This window comes from Dipteris shenzhenensis, chromosome 17 (genome assembly GCF_047967505.1).
Source record: "Dipteris shenzhenensis isolate YYH24624 ecotype China chromosome 17, Dip_SZ_1.0, whole genome shotgun sequence".
Taxonomy (NCBI): domain Eukaryota; kingdom Viridiplantae; phylum Streptophyta; class Polypodiopsida; order Gleicheniales; family Dipteridaceae; genus Dipteris; species Dipteris shenzhenensis.
Window position 1 is genome coordinate 11,288,970 of NC_141612.1, and position 17,607 is coordinate 11,306,576.

At 45.6% G+C, this 17,607-nt stretch overlaps 1 protein-coding gene across 1 annotated transcript in view; it reads left to right on the top strand.

Annotated features, from left to right (window-relative positions):
* The first annotated feature begins 2,133 nt into the window (after positions 1-2,133).
* Positions 2,134-17,607, top strand: part of LOC147891684 (putative cyclic nucleotide-gated ion channel 20, chloroplastic) — a 124,476-nt gene continuing 109,002 nt past the window's right edge. Inside the window, exons 1-2 of the mRNA XM_087388206.1 lie at positions 2,134-2,945; positions 3,138-3,329. Of these exons, the coding sequence (XP_087244332.1) occupies positions 2,670-2,945; positions 3,138-3,329 (468 nt within the window). The 5' untranslated portion in view covers positions 2,134-2,669. The remainder of the gene's footprint in view (positions 2,946-3,137; positions 3,330-17,607) is intronic.

Genomic DNA, 17,607 nt, shown 5'->3' on the forward strand with positions numbered 1-17,607 from the left:
AAAAGCCTCGATATGAATTTAGCATATCATTAAGAAGCATGGGCACCAATGTAGCTCTACAAAAAACTCATCCATATTGGCTGATTGATCCTTAAGGTTGTTCAAATCATTGAGGAACTCATCCACATTGTCTCCCTCTAAGATATTGATATTTTCTAATTGCCTTCTAAAAAAAGCAACGCGTGACTCTTTGCACCCATGATACAATCTAGCAAGTGTGTCCCAAGCCTCCTTGGCTATCTTGCATGAATGGATGTATCATGTAAGGTATGATGTAAGCATGTGCACCATGGATGTGATGCTAATGCACATACGAAGCCTTAGAACAATGCAATCAAAGCATGTGCATTAGCATCCAAGGCTTCGTATGTGCATTAGCATCACATCCATGGCATCTCTCCTAATCTTGAGTAAGCAATGCAATAGGTGCAACTACATGTTTTAGTGACATGGATTCTCCTATAGCAACAGAAGATCCTAACCCATGAGTAGTAGCTACACCTCAAGAGGTGGTAGTGATAGTGGAAGGAGAAGCTAGCCTAAGCTCATCACCACTCACTACACCCCACACTGCTTTAGCAACAAGCATATAGTGCATCATGTATGACCACAAACGAGTAGTTCGTCCCATCACAATTATCCTTTGCTGCAAGCATGCCAAATACATCAATTCCTACCATTGTGACACCAATGAGATGCAACTATTTGCATTGTCTCTTGCCTAAACATTGATTGCAAAATTGATTCCAAAGTGCCCAACGAAGCCCTCAAATATGGACTGCCTAATCATACCCACTGCAAATAATATTGACTGCCTAATCATACCCAAATTCAATCTGGGGGTACCTATTCATACCTGCAAATAATAAACCCTTTGGCCAACAATGAACAAAGGAGATCAAGGGATTAAGAACATAGTACCAATAACTCCAAAAATTTAATGTTGAATGATTTGTCAAATGTAGAAGGGCAGTAGCAAGTCAAGTTAGCACATTTGGGATTGTTTTGGAGTAGACTGTGTAAAGTAAAGTTTGGATAGCTCCAAACTTTGAATTTCTAGCCCAAGCAAGGGGAGCAATTGTTTAGCAGGCTATTTTTGTCTTGTTGTAGCTTCAAATCGAGCTAGTGAGCTCCAAGATGACTTGCAAAAGAGGGGTAGCCTCTATAGGAGCAAGACAATAGCAAAAAACAAGTCGTTTGTTAGGTGGGTAGTAGTACGAGGAGGAGGATGAAGAGCTTGTAAATGACCCCTAAAATTGCCTTATTTGAACATTACAGAAGGATGGCAGCCCTTTTAGAAGAGGCTGCTCGTTTGAATGGACCTTGATTTCTTGTCAGAGGTAAGAAGGGACGTGGAAGTAGTTCTTTGCGAGGAGGATGTTGAGAAAGGCACAATTGCCCTCTAGTCAAAATGCTAAGATTTATAGCCCAAGAATCGGCCTAGGGAACGCCATTTTCGTTGTCTAATGTCCCGCCTTGTTTGAACACCACACAGCGACGGCCAAGGAGAGGAGTTGGTCATGCGGACCCAGCCTGATGTTGAGCTTGATGTCAGTGTGAACCCATCTTGCCTCTGAGGGCAGGTTCACACCACCCGGTTGCCCATGTTGCAAAATTGAAAAAAAGTTTCGTTGTCCATTATGGCCCAATGAAAAACTCGGGCTTGCGGATGTCTCACAAATCAAAAGATGTCCCCTGCATAGAGGCCGCCCATGGAGTGAGCGACTGAATTTTTTTGGGCGCGGATTGATCAAGTTAGGATTTGAACCCTTGACGGCCGTCCCACACAAAGCTTTCTGTTCACGCTACCAATCACAAGCTGTCATCGACACAGTTATATAAAGCGGTCTATGCGGCCGAGTGTGAACCATACGCCATTATCCTATTTTCATCTCTGTGCCTGGGGGCGAGAGGTGCGAACCCATGGTGAAGTGGAGCGTTTGATTTCTGGTCAAAGGTAACTAGAATGCTTGGTCTGCTAAGTATATTGCACTTAGCTAATAATAGGCCAGTTGATCTAACGGCTTGGAATCTGACACATGGCCCTTCTAGGATTTTAGAGTTTCATAAAATGCTCTACTGCTGGCCAAGTAATAAAAGAGGGGTCAAGGGGAATGATTCTGGGGAGGAAGATTCTGAGAAAGGACTGGGGGTCTTTATTTTCCTGGGAACTATCTTCCTTCCTCCTCCTCCTCCTTCTTCTTCTTCCCAAATCAATTCAATTGCTGCTGTTTCTGCTTCTGCTTCTTCTTCTTCTTCCAAGCACAGGCTTCATCAGCTTGCAAAATCTCACCATTTCACCTCTCGCTCTCCATTTCATCCCTCGCCATCACCTCCCCCTGCTTCCTCGAACCATAGCTTTTCCCTCTTACCCCCTTCACCTTTCGCCATCCATCATTTCTCCACATTCCCCTCCACATTGCCTTCCGCACCACAGTTCCAGCTAACATCTCACACCTCGGCTCTTTTGCAGCAGACACTCTCCGCCGCCTTCGCTCCAGCCCCAGCCTTTGCCTCCGTCTCGTTTTTTATCCATCGGATTGTGCGCTTTGCTTCCGGAATTCGAATCGAAGCGTTGTTGTTGCGCGGCGAGTAACGGGGCTTGTCTTTAACGATGCCGTATCTGAGCTAATTCAGTCAACAGGTAGCAGTTTCGGAGTTCCGGAACCATGTCTGCGGTGGACGATGACTTTGATCACGATCCTGGGCTGCTTCAGACACAAGAGAAGCTCGATCATGATGTGTGGCAAACATCTCATCGTTTCTCGGTGTCTATTCCCATCCAAACTGGTCCAGAGGAAGGCTACACAGAACCGAACGCTCCTATCCACCGTACTGAGCACGTGTTGAGGTCGGGACCCCTTGGAAGATGCGACGACCCTTACTGCACCACGTGCCACACCTATTTCAACAACCCTGCCTCTGCGCCTAATCACACGTCTTCGGTATGCCGATATTCGTTGACTCGCATTTTGGTTGAATTGACGTGACAGCGCGTTACTCCACACCATCGCGAAAAGGATTCGTGTGTGAATTATGAATGATGACAAAAAGCGAACGACATTCTAGGAGGCCGAACTTCATGAATATATCTACATAGCAGGAATGACGCTACTGTTCTCTTGTTTGACAACCAGGTTCGCAATGCTCTTTTTGGTGGGGCTAGGAATGTTCAATCTAGACTTCATGGATGGAGCAAGGATTGGCTTGGAGCTGTTTTAAATCCGCACACACGATTTGTCCAAAGATGGAATCAGTTCTTCGTGATTTCTTGTTTGCTTGCGATTTTTATCGATCCTCTTTTTTTCTTACTATTTTCCGTAAAGCAGGTACTTACTCTTCCTTGGGCTCTAGCTTGCGAGTTCTGTTGGTTGCGAAACATCACATGTTGCACATATTATGGAACGTAGGCGCCCCCTCCTTGTATGTTGGGGCTGTGAGTCTTAAACATACAAAGAAGCTCAGAAGAAACTTTAACTATTTCCGTTGCGTGGGAGAGCATGAGGAGGCCGTCTTTGATATCTTTTTGACGTTTTTGTTCATCATGAACATAAATTTTACATATAGCAGCCACAGAACAAGGGTAAACTTAATGATCTCGACAGGTCCCAGACAGATGCATCGCCTACTCCAAACGTCCGATTATTGCATGCTAAGCTGAATCCCACAATTTTCATGGAAGCCTTTCTTATCAAAACTCCATCTTGACCATAGACCAATGAGATGGCTTGACTACTCTCGAAGTTTAATTCAAAGTCAAGTATTGTAATGAGGCTCAAAACAAGGCAACCTTCTGAAATCCTGTTTGAATTGCTTAAGTTGTAGTAGAAGAGCATAAAACATTTTTGAAGATTGTAAAATGAAGAACTAAATTTTTGGGCCAAGACGGAAAACTCTCCTTATCTCCCCCCCCCCTGCCTCTTCTCCCCTTGTGAATGTACCTTTAAAACCCTTAAAGCAGGGACCCCCCCTTCTCCCTAATGGAAAGTTAGATTGGAACAAGATTTTAAGGGGGCGATATGTGAGAAGTGCAGCGGAAATGAACTGGGGAGAGAGAGAGAGAGAGAGAGAGAGAGAGAGAGAGAGAGAGAGAGCACGCCTCTCACACACACACCACACTGAGAACGAGAGAAAGAAGAGAGAGGCTCAAGAGAACTGCAAGTGATCTCTGGAGAAAACCCCGCTACAGCTGGGGGAAAACATCTGGACAAAAGAGGCTGTTCGAGAGCTCCACCAGACAGCTCAACACCCACCACAACTGGAGGCCAAGGAGTGGATGGACTCTCCACACCCCTGCTCCTGAAGTGCTACACTGGGGGGGGCCTATATATAGCCCCCCAGCCCCTAGTCGGCCAGCATGTAGCAGAGCCGACCAGCCTGCTCTTGTGGGCCGACCCACAACCCTAGGGGCTGACCCCTACAGTCCTACAAAAGGGGCTGACTGACATGACCCCAGCACTCTTGAAACCTCTGACCTGCAAGCAAACACAAGAACACTCCAAACGTGGAAAAACTGAGCATGCTGCTCACCACCCAACCATGACATCTACGGGATGTGATCCCGAATCAGGAGATGTCCCCTCCGAGCCATGAGCTGAGCTACTGACATGAACTCCCAACCAGATCCTAACCAGCCTGGTGTCCCATACCACCAGGTGGTGCTGTGAAGCTTGGGATCTGCTGCTGGGCCTTGGGCTACGCTATGATGCGGGCGCGCGTTCGCGACTCAATCCAGGATCAGACCTAGCACCTGGGAACGAGACTTGCTCCCATCGGCTTTCTGAGAGCTGAACCTCGTGGGCCCCTCGGGCCCAATGTGCCAAAAATAGCGAAGACCTCTAACTAGTTCGTACCCTTGCCACTCAACCCGAGAATCAAGCCTGCCTAACTCTAAGCCTCCCCAGGCTACCTGAGCTAGTCTTGTGTACCCAGTACACGTCAGATACCAATCCGTGCACATGACATACTTCCCCTCCTCTAAGAACTCACTCCTGAGTTTGCTAAAAAACCCGGGAATGTCCTCTGGAGGTTCTGTAATGTCTCCCATGTTGCATCCTCCTCAACACGATCCTTCCACTTGATCTTGTATTCCGTGATAGTTCTATTACGAATATGTCGTTCACGAAATTCAAGAATACACTCAGGTTCGTGTGGAATAAAAGTCAAATCAGTAACTTCTATTATTTCTTGAGGAGAAACAAGTTGATCATCCGCACCTAGTAACTCTTTCAGTCTACTGACATGAAATACTGGATGTACTTTAACATCAGGAGGCAATTCTAGTTTATATGCAACTGGGCCAATTCTTTTAATAACCTTGAACGGACCACAGTATCTGGGGGATAACTTCGGAACCAAACCAGTACTTAGGCTCTTGGATTCCTTTGGAATATGCAAATATACCATCGTTCCTTCAGAGAACTCTCTAGGTGAACGATGTCTATTAGCATAAAATCTGTCCCGATCTTGGGCACTTCTAATAGACTCCTTGGCAAATTGCAACATTTCTTGCATGTCTTGCAAGAAGGTCTTTGCAGCATCGTTTTGGATTCCCTTTAACCCAACCATAACTGGTGACTTAGGTTGAAACCCGTACATAAGCATAAAAGGACTGTAACTAGTACTCGAATGCTTGGCACTGTTATAAGCAAATTCTATCATAGGTAGATAATCTTCCCATGAAGACTGTCTCTTAGAAACATATGCCCGAAGCATATCAATTGGTTGACCTTCTCTGTACTGCCATCAGATTGTGCATGATTTGAGGAACTCATACTTAGAGTAGTTTCTAACTTCTCAAAAACAAGTGTCCAAAAGTTACTTGTAAACTTCGAGTCCCTGTCACTGACTATGTCAGAGGGCAAACCATACAGCTTAAACAAGTGGTCCACAAACTCGTGAGCCAACTGAACAGCTGAGATGGTTGTTCTAGTAGGTAAGAATCTAGCCATTTTCGTCAGACGGTCCACTATGACCTAAATGGAGTCATGATCCTTGCACCTTCTTGGCAAACTGGTAATAAAATCCATGGAAATACTTTCCCATTTATTACCCGGGATTTGCAATGGCTGTAATAAACCTGCGCTTCTAAGGCATTTTGCCTTCGTAACCTGACAAACCCGGCAACCTACCACATAGTTTTCAATAAATGCACGCATCTTAGGCCAATAAAAGGTATCCTTCACAAGAGACAGAGTCCGATGTATACCTGGATGTCCAGCACTAGGAGCATCATGACACTCCCAGAGAATCTTGGATCGAAGATCCGAAACATCTGGCACACACATCTTTCCATTCCGGAACAGCAAGCCGTTCCTAATCATCCACTAACCTCCTGCCGCCTGTACCGTAGGTGGCACAATCCCTGAGTCGTGGTCAACCATGGAGCTGCCATCCTAGACTTTCTACCAATAAGAACTGAAATGACTATTAGTTGCGCAAAGCCCTCTCAAGGATTGAAATAGGTATGAGGATATTTTCGTAAATGACATTGCATTTACAAACTTGACTCGACTTAAGGCATTCGCTACACTATTTAGCGAACCCTTTCGATAACGTATTTCAAAATCAAAATCTTGCATTAACTCTGTCCATCTAGCCTTCCGTCCCCTTAATTCAAACCCATCACACACATACTTGATTGACTGGTGATCGGTCAATACAAGAAACTTCAAACCCTACAAGTAGTGTCTTCAAACTTTTAGAGCATACACAATTGCATAAAGTTATTTTCTAGTGTGGGCCAACGATATTGGGTGTCGTCTAGCTTCTTACTCTCAAAAGCTACAGGTCTGCCCTCTTGGAATAAAGCTGTCCCAATCGCAAAATCACTCGCATCGGCCTCTAAAACATAAGGCCGGGTAGGATCGGGTAATGCAAGAACGGGTGCTTCCTTGATAGTTAACTTCAAGGTTTCACAAGCCTTGTTCAATGCATCATTCCAAGAGATCGGCTGGGTAGACCTGCGTCCACGACCTTTCAATATGTTTGTCAGGGGTGCCGTGATGTGTGAATAATCACGCACAGACTTCCGTAGAAATATTGTGAATCCTAGGAAAGAACGAAATTGTTTCACAGTCTGAGGGATAGGCCATTCTAAAACCTTCTGGATACGATCCGGATCAATGCTAATACCTTCAGAAGAAATCTTGTGTCCTAAGTAAATGATCTCCTTCATAAAGAAGTCACATTTACTCATCTTGGCATAGAGCTTATGCTGTCTTAGGATAACTAAGACAATCCGGAGGTGTCTAATGTGATCCTCCAGCGTTCGACTATATACCAAGATGTCATCTAAGAACACGACAACGAATTTGCCGAGAAAATCTCGGAACAAATCGTTCATCATTTGCTGGAAGGTGGCAGGAGCATTGGTCAAACCAAAAGGTAATACGAGAAACTCGTAGTGGCCATACCTAGTTCGGAATGCAGTTCTATCTATGTGTTTAGCATAGATACGGATTTGGTGATAACCTGTACGCAAATCAATCTTAGTTAAATACTTCGCTTCGGTCAAACGGTCTATCAAATCATCGGAAAGAGGAAGAGGGTATCGATTCTTAATTGTCACTTTATTCAATCGTTTATAATCCATACACATTCTCCACGAATTATCTTTCTTCTTTCTTAAGAGGACAAGTGCTCCCCAAGGTGATTTACTTGGGCGGATATAGCCCATATTCAGATAATCGTGTAGCTGTGAAGCTAACTCATCCTCCTCAAGCTAGCTCATCTTATAAGGTGGAACACTAATAGGTTGAGCCCCAGGTACTCAATCTATGCGATGGTCTACCGCCCGTTCTGGAGGTAAACCTTCCGGCAATTGAGCAGGGAATACATCAATGAAATCATCCAACAACGTTCTCAATTCACGGTGTTCAAACACACTTAATCATTCTTGTTATTAACAGAGACAACAAATAAAGAAAGCGGAATCAAAACACATTGATACGCATCATAATGAGAAGTGTTTAATATATTCCGAAGCTGCATCGCAGATACAATATGTCCCTGAGCAAAGGGAATATTATCACACTGAATACAAAATTGGGTGTCCTTATCTAATAAAGAAAGGGTATGTTCCTTCCATCCAATCCGAATATCGTGGGTTTTTAACCACTCTATTCCGATTAACAAGTCCACATGCTCCAAGTGCATGACATAGCGTAAGAGCCGCTGTGTAGTCTTTAATCCGGATAGAAAGCGCTTCAATCTTGTGATCCAAAAATTGCTTCCTAGCTGGAAGCTGCACCTCGTAGGTGTGATCGCTAGGTATCGTGGACAGCCCCATCTTCTGCACAAGTTTGTAATTAACAAAGTTGTGAGAGCTGCCCGGGTCAAAGAGAATGTGAACTCTTTGGTCCCTAACTTCTCCATAAACTCGGAAAAGGTCATGGGAACCAAATAAAAAGTGCAATTACAAGAAAGTGGGCAGGTAATGACATTTACAAAAATACCTGTCATTGAAACTTGATTAGCTCCCTTAGCTTTGGTACCTGGACATGCATGGAGCTTCGGTCCTGGCGCTTGCTTCTGGTTCTTGCGCTTAGGACAATCATGTTAGAAAATACCCAACAGAGGGTACACGTAGCGGAAGACTTATAGTAATGCCCAGGAGCTCACACAGTGTGCGGTGTGGGTGTGGAATCACAGACTTCTTTACTTATGTGCATACAATAGGTGTGCAGACTCATCAATAGACAATGAACCAACCAGATAGAGAAACCACCAAAATATATATTTCCGTCCACAACTATGGACACAATACAAAAGAGACAGATCCAGAGTCCCACCAATGGTGTGGTCCTCTAATCTTACCACAAAGTCCTTCTCCTATCTGCTGGCTATCTCTAGACTCGAGCCCGCGTGCTCCACCTCGAGCTTCTGTAGACTTTCCGTCCAGAATGATCCTCTCCACCTTGCTGTCTGGAAACCAGCCTAGGTGGGCAGCCTCCTGCAAGCTAAGTCTGCAGCACAAGGTACTTCTTCTCCTCTTGACTATAGGCCCAAAGGTAGACCTGCTGCTGCTCCTTCTGCTGGTGGAATTGCTGCTCCAGATGATAAGTTATGAGGCCTGAATGCCCTCTTTATATAGGCCCCCAAGGGCCTGGCCAGCCAACCGACCCAGCAGCCCTAGAAAGGGCCGACTGCTGGTCGGTTCAGCCCCCTGCCCCTGGCTGACCAAAACCGACCCCACAGCTCCCCATTTATGGGACTGTGGGCTGCCCTTTTGGGGCTCTCATTACAAGGGCCCTTGGCCCACCTTTCAAGGGCAGATGCCCTATATATACAGGGTCCAGCCCAGCCTCTGCTCCCCCGCCTTGCCACGTGGCCCTGCGCCACTGTTTGCCTCCATGTGAGGCCTGTTCCAGCCTGCTGTGCTGGCCTGCTGTCATTGCGCCTTGTCCAGGGCTTGCTGCAGGTCGAGATCCTGCCTGCAACCCTTGCCATCCGGGTCGCCTATATCGTGACTGCATCCTGCCATGAAGGCGCCTTGAGCTGCCTTTGCCAGGCCCTTCACTAGCACCTGGGTACCATGCTTTTGTGCTTAGGTTCACCCCCCCCATGCTCTCCTCATATGGGGGCTTACAGATGGGGAGGTGACCTTTCCAACACCCCCTCTCACCGACACATCTCAGCCGAATGCCAACACGTCGATGAAGATGCTCCAGTAACTCCCTGGTCGTAGTCCTCTGGAACTCTTCGATGTCGAAATCTTTTCCTGGCTTTTCATCCAGTGGCTCCTGCTCCACCAGGTCTGGTTCCACTTCCGCACACCATCCTGATACATAGGTCCATCTCTGGTAGCACCTCCTGGTACCACCTCCTTCAGTCACATTCCCGCCTCTGAACTCGAGCAATCCAGCCGTCACGATCTTCCAGTTGTCCCCCTCATAATGAGTGAACAACCTGGAGTCTTCCAGGCACCATGCTCTGAGGGTCTGTTTCAACCCGTCCTTCCTTTGGCAAGGTCTGCAACCAATGAATATTTCCAGATATCCTGGATTTATGCCATCATGTATTAGAGTCCTATCAAGTTTCTTCTTGTTTCGACTATCGATGCCCAACATGGTTATGAAAAACCAATGTTGGTGACCCATGACATCTACGGGATGGGATCCCGAATCAAGAGATGTCCTCTCCGAGCCACGAGCTGAGCTACTGGCATGAATTCCCAACCAGATCCTAACCAACGTGGTGTCCCATACCACTAGGTGGCGCTGTGAAGCCTGGGATCTGTTGCTGGGCCTTGGGCTGCGCTATGATGCGGGCGCGCGTCCGCGACTCAATCCAGGATCAGACCTAGCACCTTGGAACGAGACTTGCTCCTATCGGCTCTCTGAGAACTGAACCTCTGGGCCCCTTATATAGACTCGGGCCCAATGCGCCAAAAATAGTGAAGACCTCCAACTAGTTCGTACCCTTGCCTCTCAACCCGAGAATCAAGCCTGCCTAACTCTAAGCCTCCCCAGGCTACCTGAGCTAGTCTTGTGTACCCAGTACACGTCAGATACCAATCCGTGCACATGACACTGACCAGGCCCTATAGGGAGGGGCCCTTTGCACTCCAACCGACTAGCATGGGGCCTATGGCTGACCTCTGCTGCCCTATAAACAGGGTTGGCAGTCAGCCCTACAGCAGATATGGGAGCCGATTCCCTCTGCCCAAGCATGTGCCACATAGGAAGCTGTATACAAGGCCTCCACAGCCATCCACTATGGCATGAGTACGGGCCAACACGGGATGAACACCTATCTTCAAGGGGGCGGGCACACCCACAGCAAAGGCGCTCACTCATCTACCCTAGCCTCTCACTAGGCGGGCGCACCCATAAGCAAGGCCCTCTCTCTCTAGGTGACATCAGGAGATGTTGACCTCTAACACCCCCTCTCAGCTCCTGGATGGAACAGAGATGCCAGGGAGCAAGGTGTGCCACTGGAACAACTGGAGGAATCCATCGTGTGATACTCCACCGCTGAAGACTGCCACAGGTCCTGTCGAAGAAGCCCCCTCTTGGCGCGATCCGCCTGAGCACGACCACTAAAAACCTGGAATTGTTGTTCGTAGGCCACAGGTGCTAGGTACTGGTACTGGTACATTGGGCATTTGGTACAACAATCCAATTGCTGGTACTGGAACAATAATCCGACTAGAACTGCCTCTGGTGCAAGGTTTGCTCCTCTACGTGGGCACCTGTATCACCGAGCTAGATAGCCCCCTCTGAAGCCCCCCCTCAAGTCCAAACTGGTACACTGTCACCATATCGATGAACTTCAGTGCTCTAATGCCAACGGGCAGATAACAGCTCACAAGGATCAATCAACTGTGTCTGTGCTCCCGCATTGGGAATCTATTGACTCATCCAGATCTCCAGCAACATCATAAAATAGTTGCAACAGAACACTAGGAGACCCCCTCTAGATCTGCTTGGTCATAACATCCAAACAGTGTAAGAAATCCTAGATTTACTATATTTAGAAATGTGCTAAGGAATAGAAAGGAGACTGAAATAGCAGAGAACAAGGAATATTTGTATTGCTTGAGTGTCTGTAGTGTGTCATCCATACAGTTGGGCCTCTCTTATATAGAGAGTGAAGAGTCACACATGAAAAGGTGTGTACAAAGTGTATGTGCATGAAGAGGTGTGCACCCCTTGTGAAGGGTGTGACCCTTGATGAGAGGGTACATTACAATGGTAGTGTCTCTTCAATAGAATGTCTCTTGTGAAGGGTTGTGCCTCATAGGAAGTGTCCCGTCGAAAGGGCATACCCTTCCACAAGTGTCCATTCATCAAACCATTTATAAGAAGGTATAGAGAAAGGAATATGTCACAGATCGTGACATCCCCTCCCACTCAAAATAAGACCCTGGTGGAGATAATGAACTGGTGTAGAAAATATAATGGTAAATTCTGAAAATATTGCTGTAATATGTCAGGGTACTACTGTAAGTCTTCATCAGATTGCCAAGTAGCATCGGAGTCGTCCAGATCTTGCCAAAGAACAAGGAATTCCTTGATAAGTTGATGTCGAGTCTCTTGCTGTTGTCGATGGTCCAAGATACGCTCAGGAATAAGGAGAACATAATCGTCTTCGATTTTTGGGACATAGTCACCTGCAGGAGGAAGTGCTTCATTACTAGGAATATATGTCTTGAACCAAGAAATATGAAATGTCGGATGGATTTTACCCCATGATGGTGGTAATTCCAATTTGTAACTTAAAGGTGATTTTTTCTTGATGATCCGGAAAGGTCCATAGTATCTTGGTCGCAACTTAGGAAACACAGACTTGATCGTCTTGTAGCGATGTGGGGCTACAAATAACAGCACCATGTCACCAGTTTCAAATTCAAAGTGACATCTACGTTTGTTGGCGGATCGTTGATACTGCCCTTGCACTTTTTGCATTTGATCCTTGACTTGGAGTAAAATATCTTGCATTTCTTGAACCAATTGATCAGCTAGGGCCACTCGATGTTGAAGTACAAAATTCGTTGGTACAATTGGAGTGTGTCCATAAGCTGCTTGGAATGGAGTCATGTTGATGGCACTATGGAAAGAGTTATTATAAGCAACTCGAGGAGTGGCAAATACTCTTCCCAAGCTGCTAAGCGTGACTGTATATAATGTTGGAGCATTTCTTCCAGAACTTGGTTGACTCTTTTAGTCCGGCCATCTGATTCTAGGTGGTAGGCTGAACTGAACAGTAGAGTTGTTCCCAAAGATTTGAATAGAGAAATCCAAAAGTGACTGGTAAACTTAGGATCTCTGTCGGAGATGATGTTCTTGGGCAATCCATGGTGTCGGAAGATATGTTGTGTGAAGAGTTTGGCGATGTCCGGAGCCTGTGCACTACTTTTGCAAGCGACAAAGTGTGCCATTTTGGACAATCGATCACCAATTACCATAATTTGAGTGTTACCTCTGGATGATTGTGGTAGTGTTGTAATAAAATCCATGGAAGAGGCTGAAGAAGTCCTACTGGAAGTTGTCGGCTTGCTTTCATTTGTTGACAAGATAAGTAGACATAACCATTTTGATGACGTCGCTTTTCATATGAGGCCAGTAGTATGTTGCACTGAGTAACCTGTAAGTCTTGTTGATGCCTGGATGTGCAGCATAAGGAACTACATGATGCTCTTTTAACAAAAGACATCGAACATCCTTGTCATGTGGTACACAGACACGATCTTGATAATACAAAAGGTTGTCCGTATAAGAATAAGATGAGAAGATCTTCTGTTCGGAAGTACAAGATTGATCTTTCGAAAGAACTTGTACTGCTGTGCCGAAGTCTTTATCATTGAGATACTTCCCTTTGAACCATAGTTTCCACGCGTTTCGGAAACGGGGGTGCGGAGCACGGCGGGAAACAACGTTTCGGAGTTTCGGCCTCTGGGAGGAAACGGGGAAACGGAGTTTCAGTTTTAGGGTTTAATACATACATATATAATTAATAAAAACATTACAAAAGCTTGAAAAATAGTAAATACATCTTTGCTCAGGTTCAATATAAATCTATGATTTATCACATCAATCATTCAAATTTCAGTGTCAAAGACTCAAATGATAGATCAAAATTCAGAAATGACAACTGTAGGCTCAAGGCTCAAGCCTCAAAAGAGTCAATACAAAACAAGATCCATCATCCATAATCCATATGTAATAGACTATAGTAAATACAAAACATGATAAAAAAATATCCATGTGGCTGGCAGCAGCTGCTCAATGCTGGAGCCTGACATGACAAAATCCTAGACCTAAGTGCTCCAAAAATCACTCATCAAGATCATCCATGGAGGAGTCACGTGTCTCCTCCATGGTTATAGAAACCCTAGAAAAAATAGAAAAACGGAAACGCCGTTTCCGGGGACGGAAACGTTTCCGAAACGTTTCGGCGTTTCGCCCAGGCCGAAACGGCGTTTCTAGAAACTATGCTTTGAACGAATTCGGAACATCCACAGATAATGTAGAGATTACCATATGGCATAGCTGATGCTAGAGTTAACCTGCTGAGAGCATCTGCAACTACATTGCGTAGTCCTGGAATGTACTCAATGGTCATGTGAAAGTTGGCCAGAAACTCAACCCAGTGTGCTTGACGAGCGTTCATTACTGGCTGAGTAAAGATATACTTTAGAGAGTGATGATTTGTCTTTACCACCGAGTTGGCTCCCATGAGATAATGTTTCCAAGAGCGGTAAGCATGTACAATGGCAAGAAACTCCTTATCATAAGCCGGGTATTTGGTTTGGATTGGAATGTTTATGGCTGTCAAAAGCAATAACTCTGTCTTCTTGCATCAAGACTGCTGCTGTAGCGATGTCGGAAGCGTCAGTCATGACCTCAAATGGAAGGTTTGGGTCAGCAATAGCCATAACTGTGTGGTAATGAGTGCTTGCTTGATTTGTTGGAAACTATACTCTGTTTCGGGAAGCCACTGGAAAACTGCCATGCTTTTCAATAAGATGCGAAGAGGTATGTCGGTGAAGAACTAGGCGAGGATGCCCTCGAATGATGTGTTGATGAAGTCCATAGGAGAAGCTACCAAGGGAGATCATGTCATGACTCTCAATGTGCCGATCGGAGAGTCACTGAATGCGAAGAAGATCTTCAGATTTGAGAAATTATGCCCAAAGGAGGCAAAATGCCCCAAATGAATGTACAAGACAGTAATGAAATTACATGAATTTTGAGAAATCCTCAAATGTCTACATGCAAGAGACTTTAGTACAGCTCAGGGGATGCAAAAAAGAGAAATGCCCTAAATTTTAAAAATTAGGGTTTAGCAGAAAATTAGGGTTTGGGAAATTTTGGGGCTTTTCAAAATTTTTTGTAGGAGAGTGTTCTTGCAAAATTAGGAGCCCTCAAATCATAAAAGCCCTAAAAATTTTGGAAGATCTGAGCAGATATTGCAAAAATTGACTTTTAGGGTTTCAGGGCAGTTACAGAGGTCCGAAATCTGCATGGAGCAAGTCGTGGGCTGGAGTAGAGGCGAAGCCAGCACCTCCAAAACGTCGTGAGCAGCAGCAGCTCCAAAGCGTGAACTGTATGGGCAAGTCGTACGACGGGTAAATTAGAGGGCTGGTCGTACAATCGTACTGTAGATCCGTACGGTGGTACAGCAATATTTCGTCCGTGTAGGGTACAGTATGGAAGTACGGCAAATTAACGGGCTATTGTATCCGTACCCGTACGGTGGCGTAGCAGAAACGAGGTGGTAGTGCAAGATTGGTACAGCGCTGTACGGACAGTTGGCCAAGAGTGTACGGTGGGACAGCATGGCTGTATGACATAGTACGGGCAGATGCAGTGACGACTGGTACAGATCGTACGGCGAGTCGTACGGTCAATCGTACGATTGTACGATAGAGCGTATGATCTATATCGTTGCTTATGGTGAGGCCTCTGGGCTGATGTTTGCAGCTGATGGCGAAGCTTCCGGGCTGATGGAGTTCTAGGTGGGCAGGTAGGAGTGCAAAGGGCTGCAAGGGAAGAAGGCGGAACTGAGGCGGCTGCAAGAGAGAAAAAGGCTTGAGCTAGAGTGACGAGTTACGGTTAGGGCAAAGATGATGTGGCAGCTATGGAAGGTGGCTTAGATACCATGTTAGAAACATGGTGAAAGGAGAGAGAGAGAGAGAGAGAGAGAGAGAGAGAGAGAGAGTTAGGGTGTGAGAAAATAATGCTCAAATGAAGACATGAAGAAGGCTTTCATTCATCCATCAAGTATATCAAGACAAGTGAAGTACAAGCCTTATGTAGGCTACTCACTCACTCTCTAGCACCTAGTGCACATGGGATAAGTGTGAGAAAATGCAAGATAGCAAGATGGACAGTGAGCTGAACGTAGTTCACTCCCAAGGTGTACTAACCGTAGTTAGAGATATAGACTGTGGTTAGGGGAAAAAACCTCTAAGAGGAAAAAGTGCCCCTAACACACTTATTACATTACATTGGCCACTGCCTAGAATATAATAATAATTCTAAAACCCTTTGCAGTGCCAATGTGGTGTATAAGGTAGTGATCAATCAGCAAAAGGAGATAAATTTAGGGCATTGCGAAATGCCTCAAACTTATGATGTGGAAGTGCTTTGGTGAAGATGTCTGCAACATTGCAATGTGTTGACACATAGATCATACTGATCTCCCCTGCACGCAACTTCTCTTTGACATAATGATAATGAACCTCAATGTGGTTCGTGCGAGCATGAAACACAGGATTCTTTGCCACTGCTATAGCACTCTGACTATCAGTGAGAATTGGAGAAGGACCTTGCAATATGAGACGAAGATCAGCGAACAAACGTCGCAGCCAAACACACTCAACTGTCGTTGTGAAAGCTGCCCTGTTCTCAGCTTCACATGAGGAAGTAGCCACTGTAGATTGCTTCTTGCTTAGCCAAGAAATGCAAGCGTTGCCCAAAAAGAAACAATTACCACTAGTGGACTGCCTGGTATCATAGTCTCCAGCCCAATCTGAATCACTGTAAGCATGCATCTGCAAGTCACCCCTGTAGGCCATCTTCTCCCGGTTTTAGTGATGCCCTATGGGCCCTGGTATGTGCCTTGTAGGCATAGTTATAGGCACTTAGTGTTTTAGTGCCTTTTATGCCACATAGGACATTTGGTCTCATGTGACACCTAGGACACTTAGTTAGGGTCTACCTTCAAGTACTATGTACTTTTCATTTTGACGTTGGAGATGATCCAATCACTTGGTGGACTAGAGAGGGCTCTCACAAACTGCCCAGCGGTCAAATGAGGGTCCATCTATCTCCTTCGACTCTTGTACTTGCTCTTTTGCTCATCGCCCCTACAGTGGTATCAGATCGCTACTGGACCTGTTATGCGTCGCTCACAGCTTTCAATAGCCTCAGTTGCGCTCCATCCGTACAGTCCGTACGAACTTCCATACGGATCACGTACAGATCTCGAGTCCTTTCACCCAACCCTAGTTGTTATGCCCGTTGCATCTTCTTCCGTACCTGCGCTCGTACAAAGTACATGTGTCGTACATGCGTTGTATAACAGGGCTTGCACAGTAGCTGTTCCGTACAGGTGTACCTGCACACAGTACCTGTTTCGTACATGTATACTTGCACAAGTACAAAGTCCCTTACAATAGTGCGCACAGACGTATAGGTCCCCATACAGAATCTGTACAGGTGTACTTGCACCGTACTTGCTCCGTACAGGTTCATCTGCTCCATACTTGTTGCGTACGTTCTTCCATACAGTTTCACATGCAGATCAGCCGTCAGCAACTTGTACCTGCATTCCGTACACATGTACTTGCATAACAACTGACTGTGTAGCTTGTACCTGCTCCGGGTGTTCTGTACAATCGCACGTGCGAATCTACCACCAGTGGTATCTACAGACATTTGCAATTTGGGGCTTTTGCAGGACATTGGCAAATTTGGGGCTTTCAATTCTTTTCACCTCCTTTGGTTGCAATTTCTTGCAAGAATATTGGAGTTTTGGGATTTGGTATGCAATTTCTTGTTTATATTGTAGTACATTGGGTTAGATTGCAATACATTGGGTCAGATTGCAGGACATTAAGTCACATTTGCAGGACATTGGGTTAGATTGCAATACATT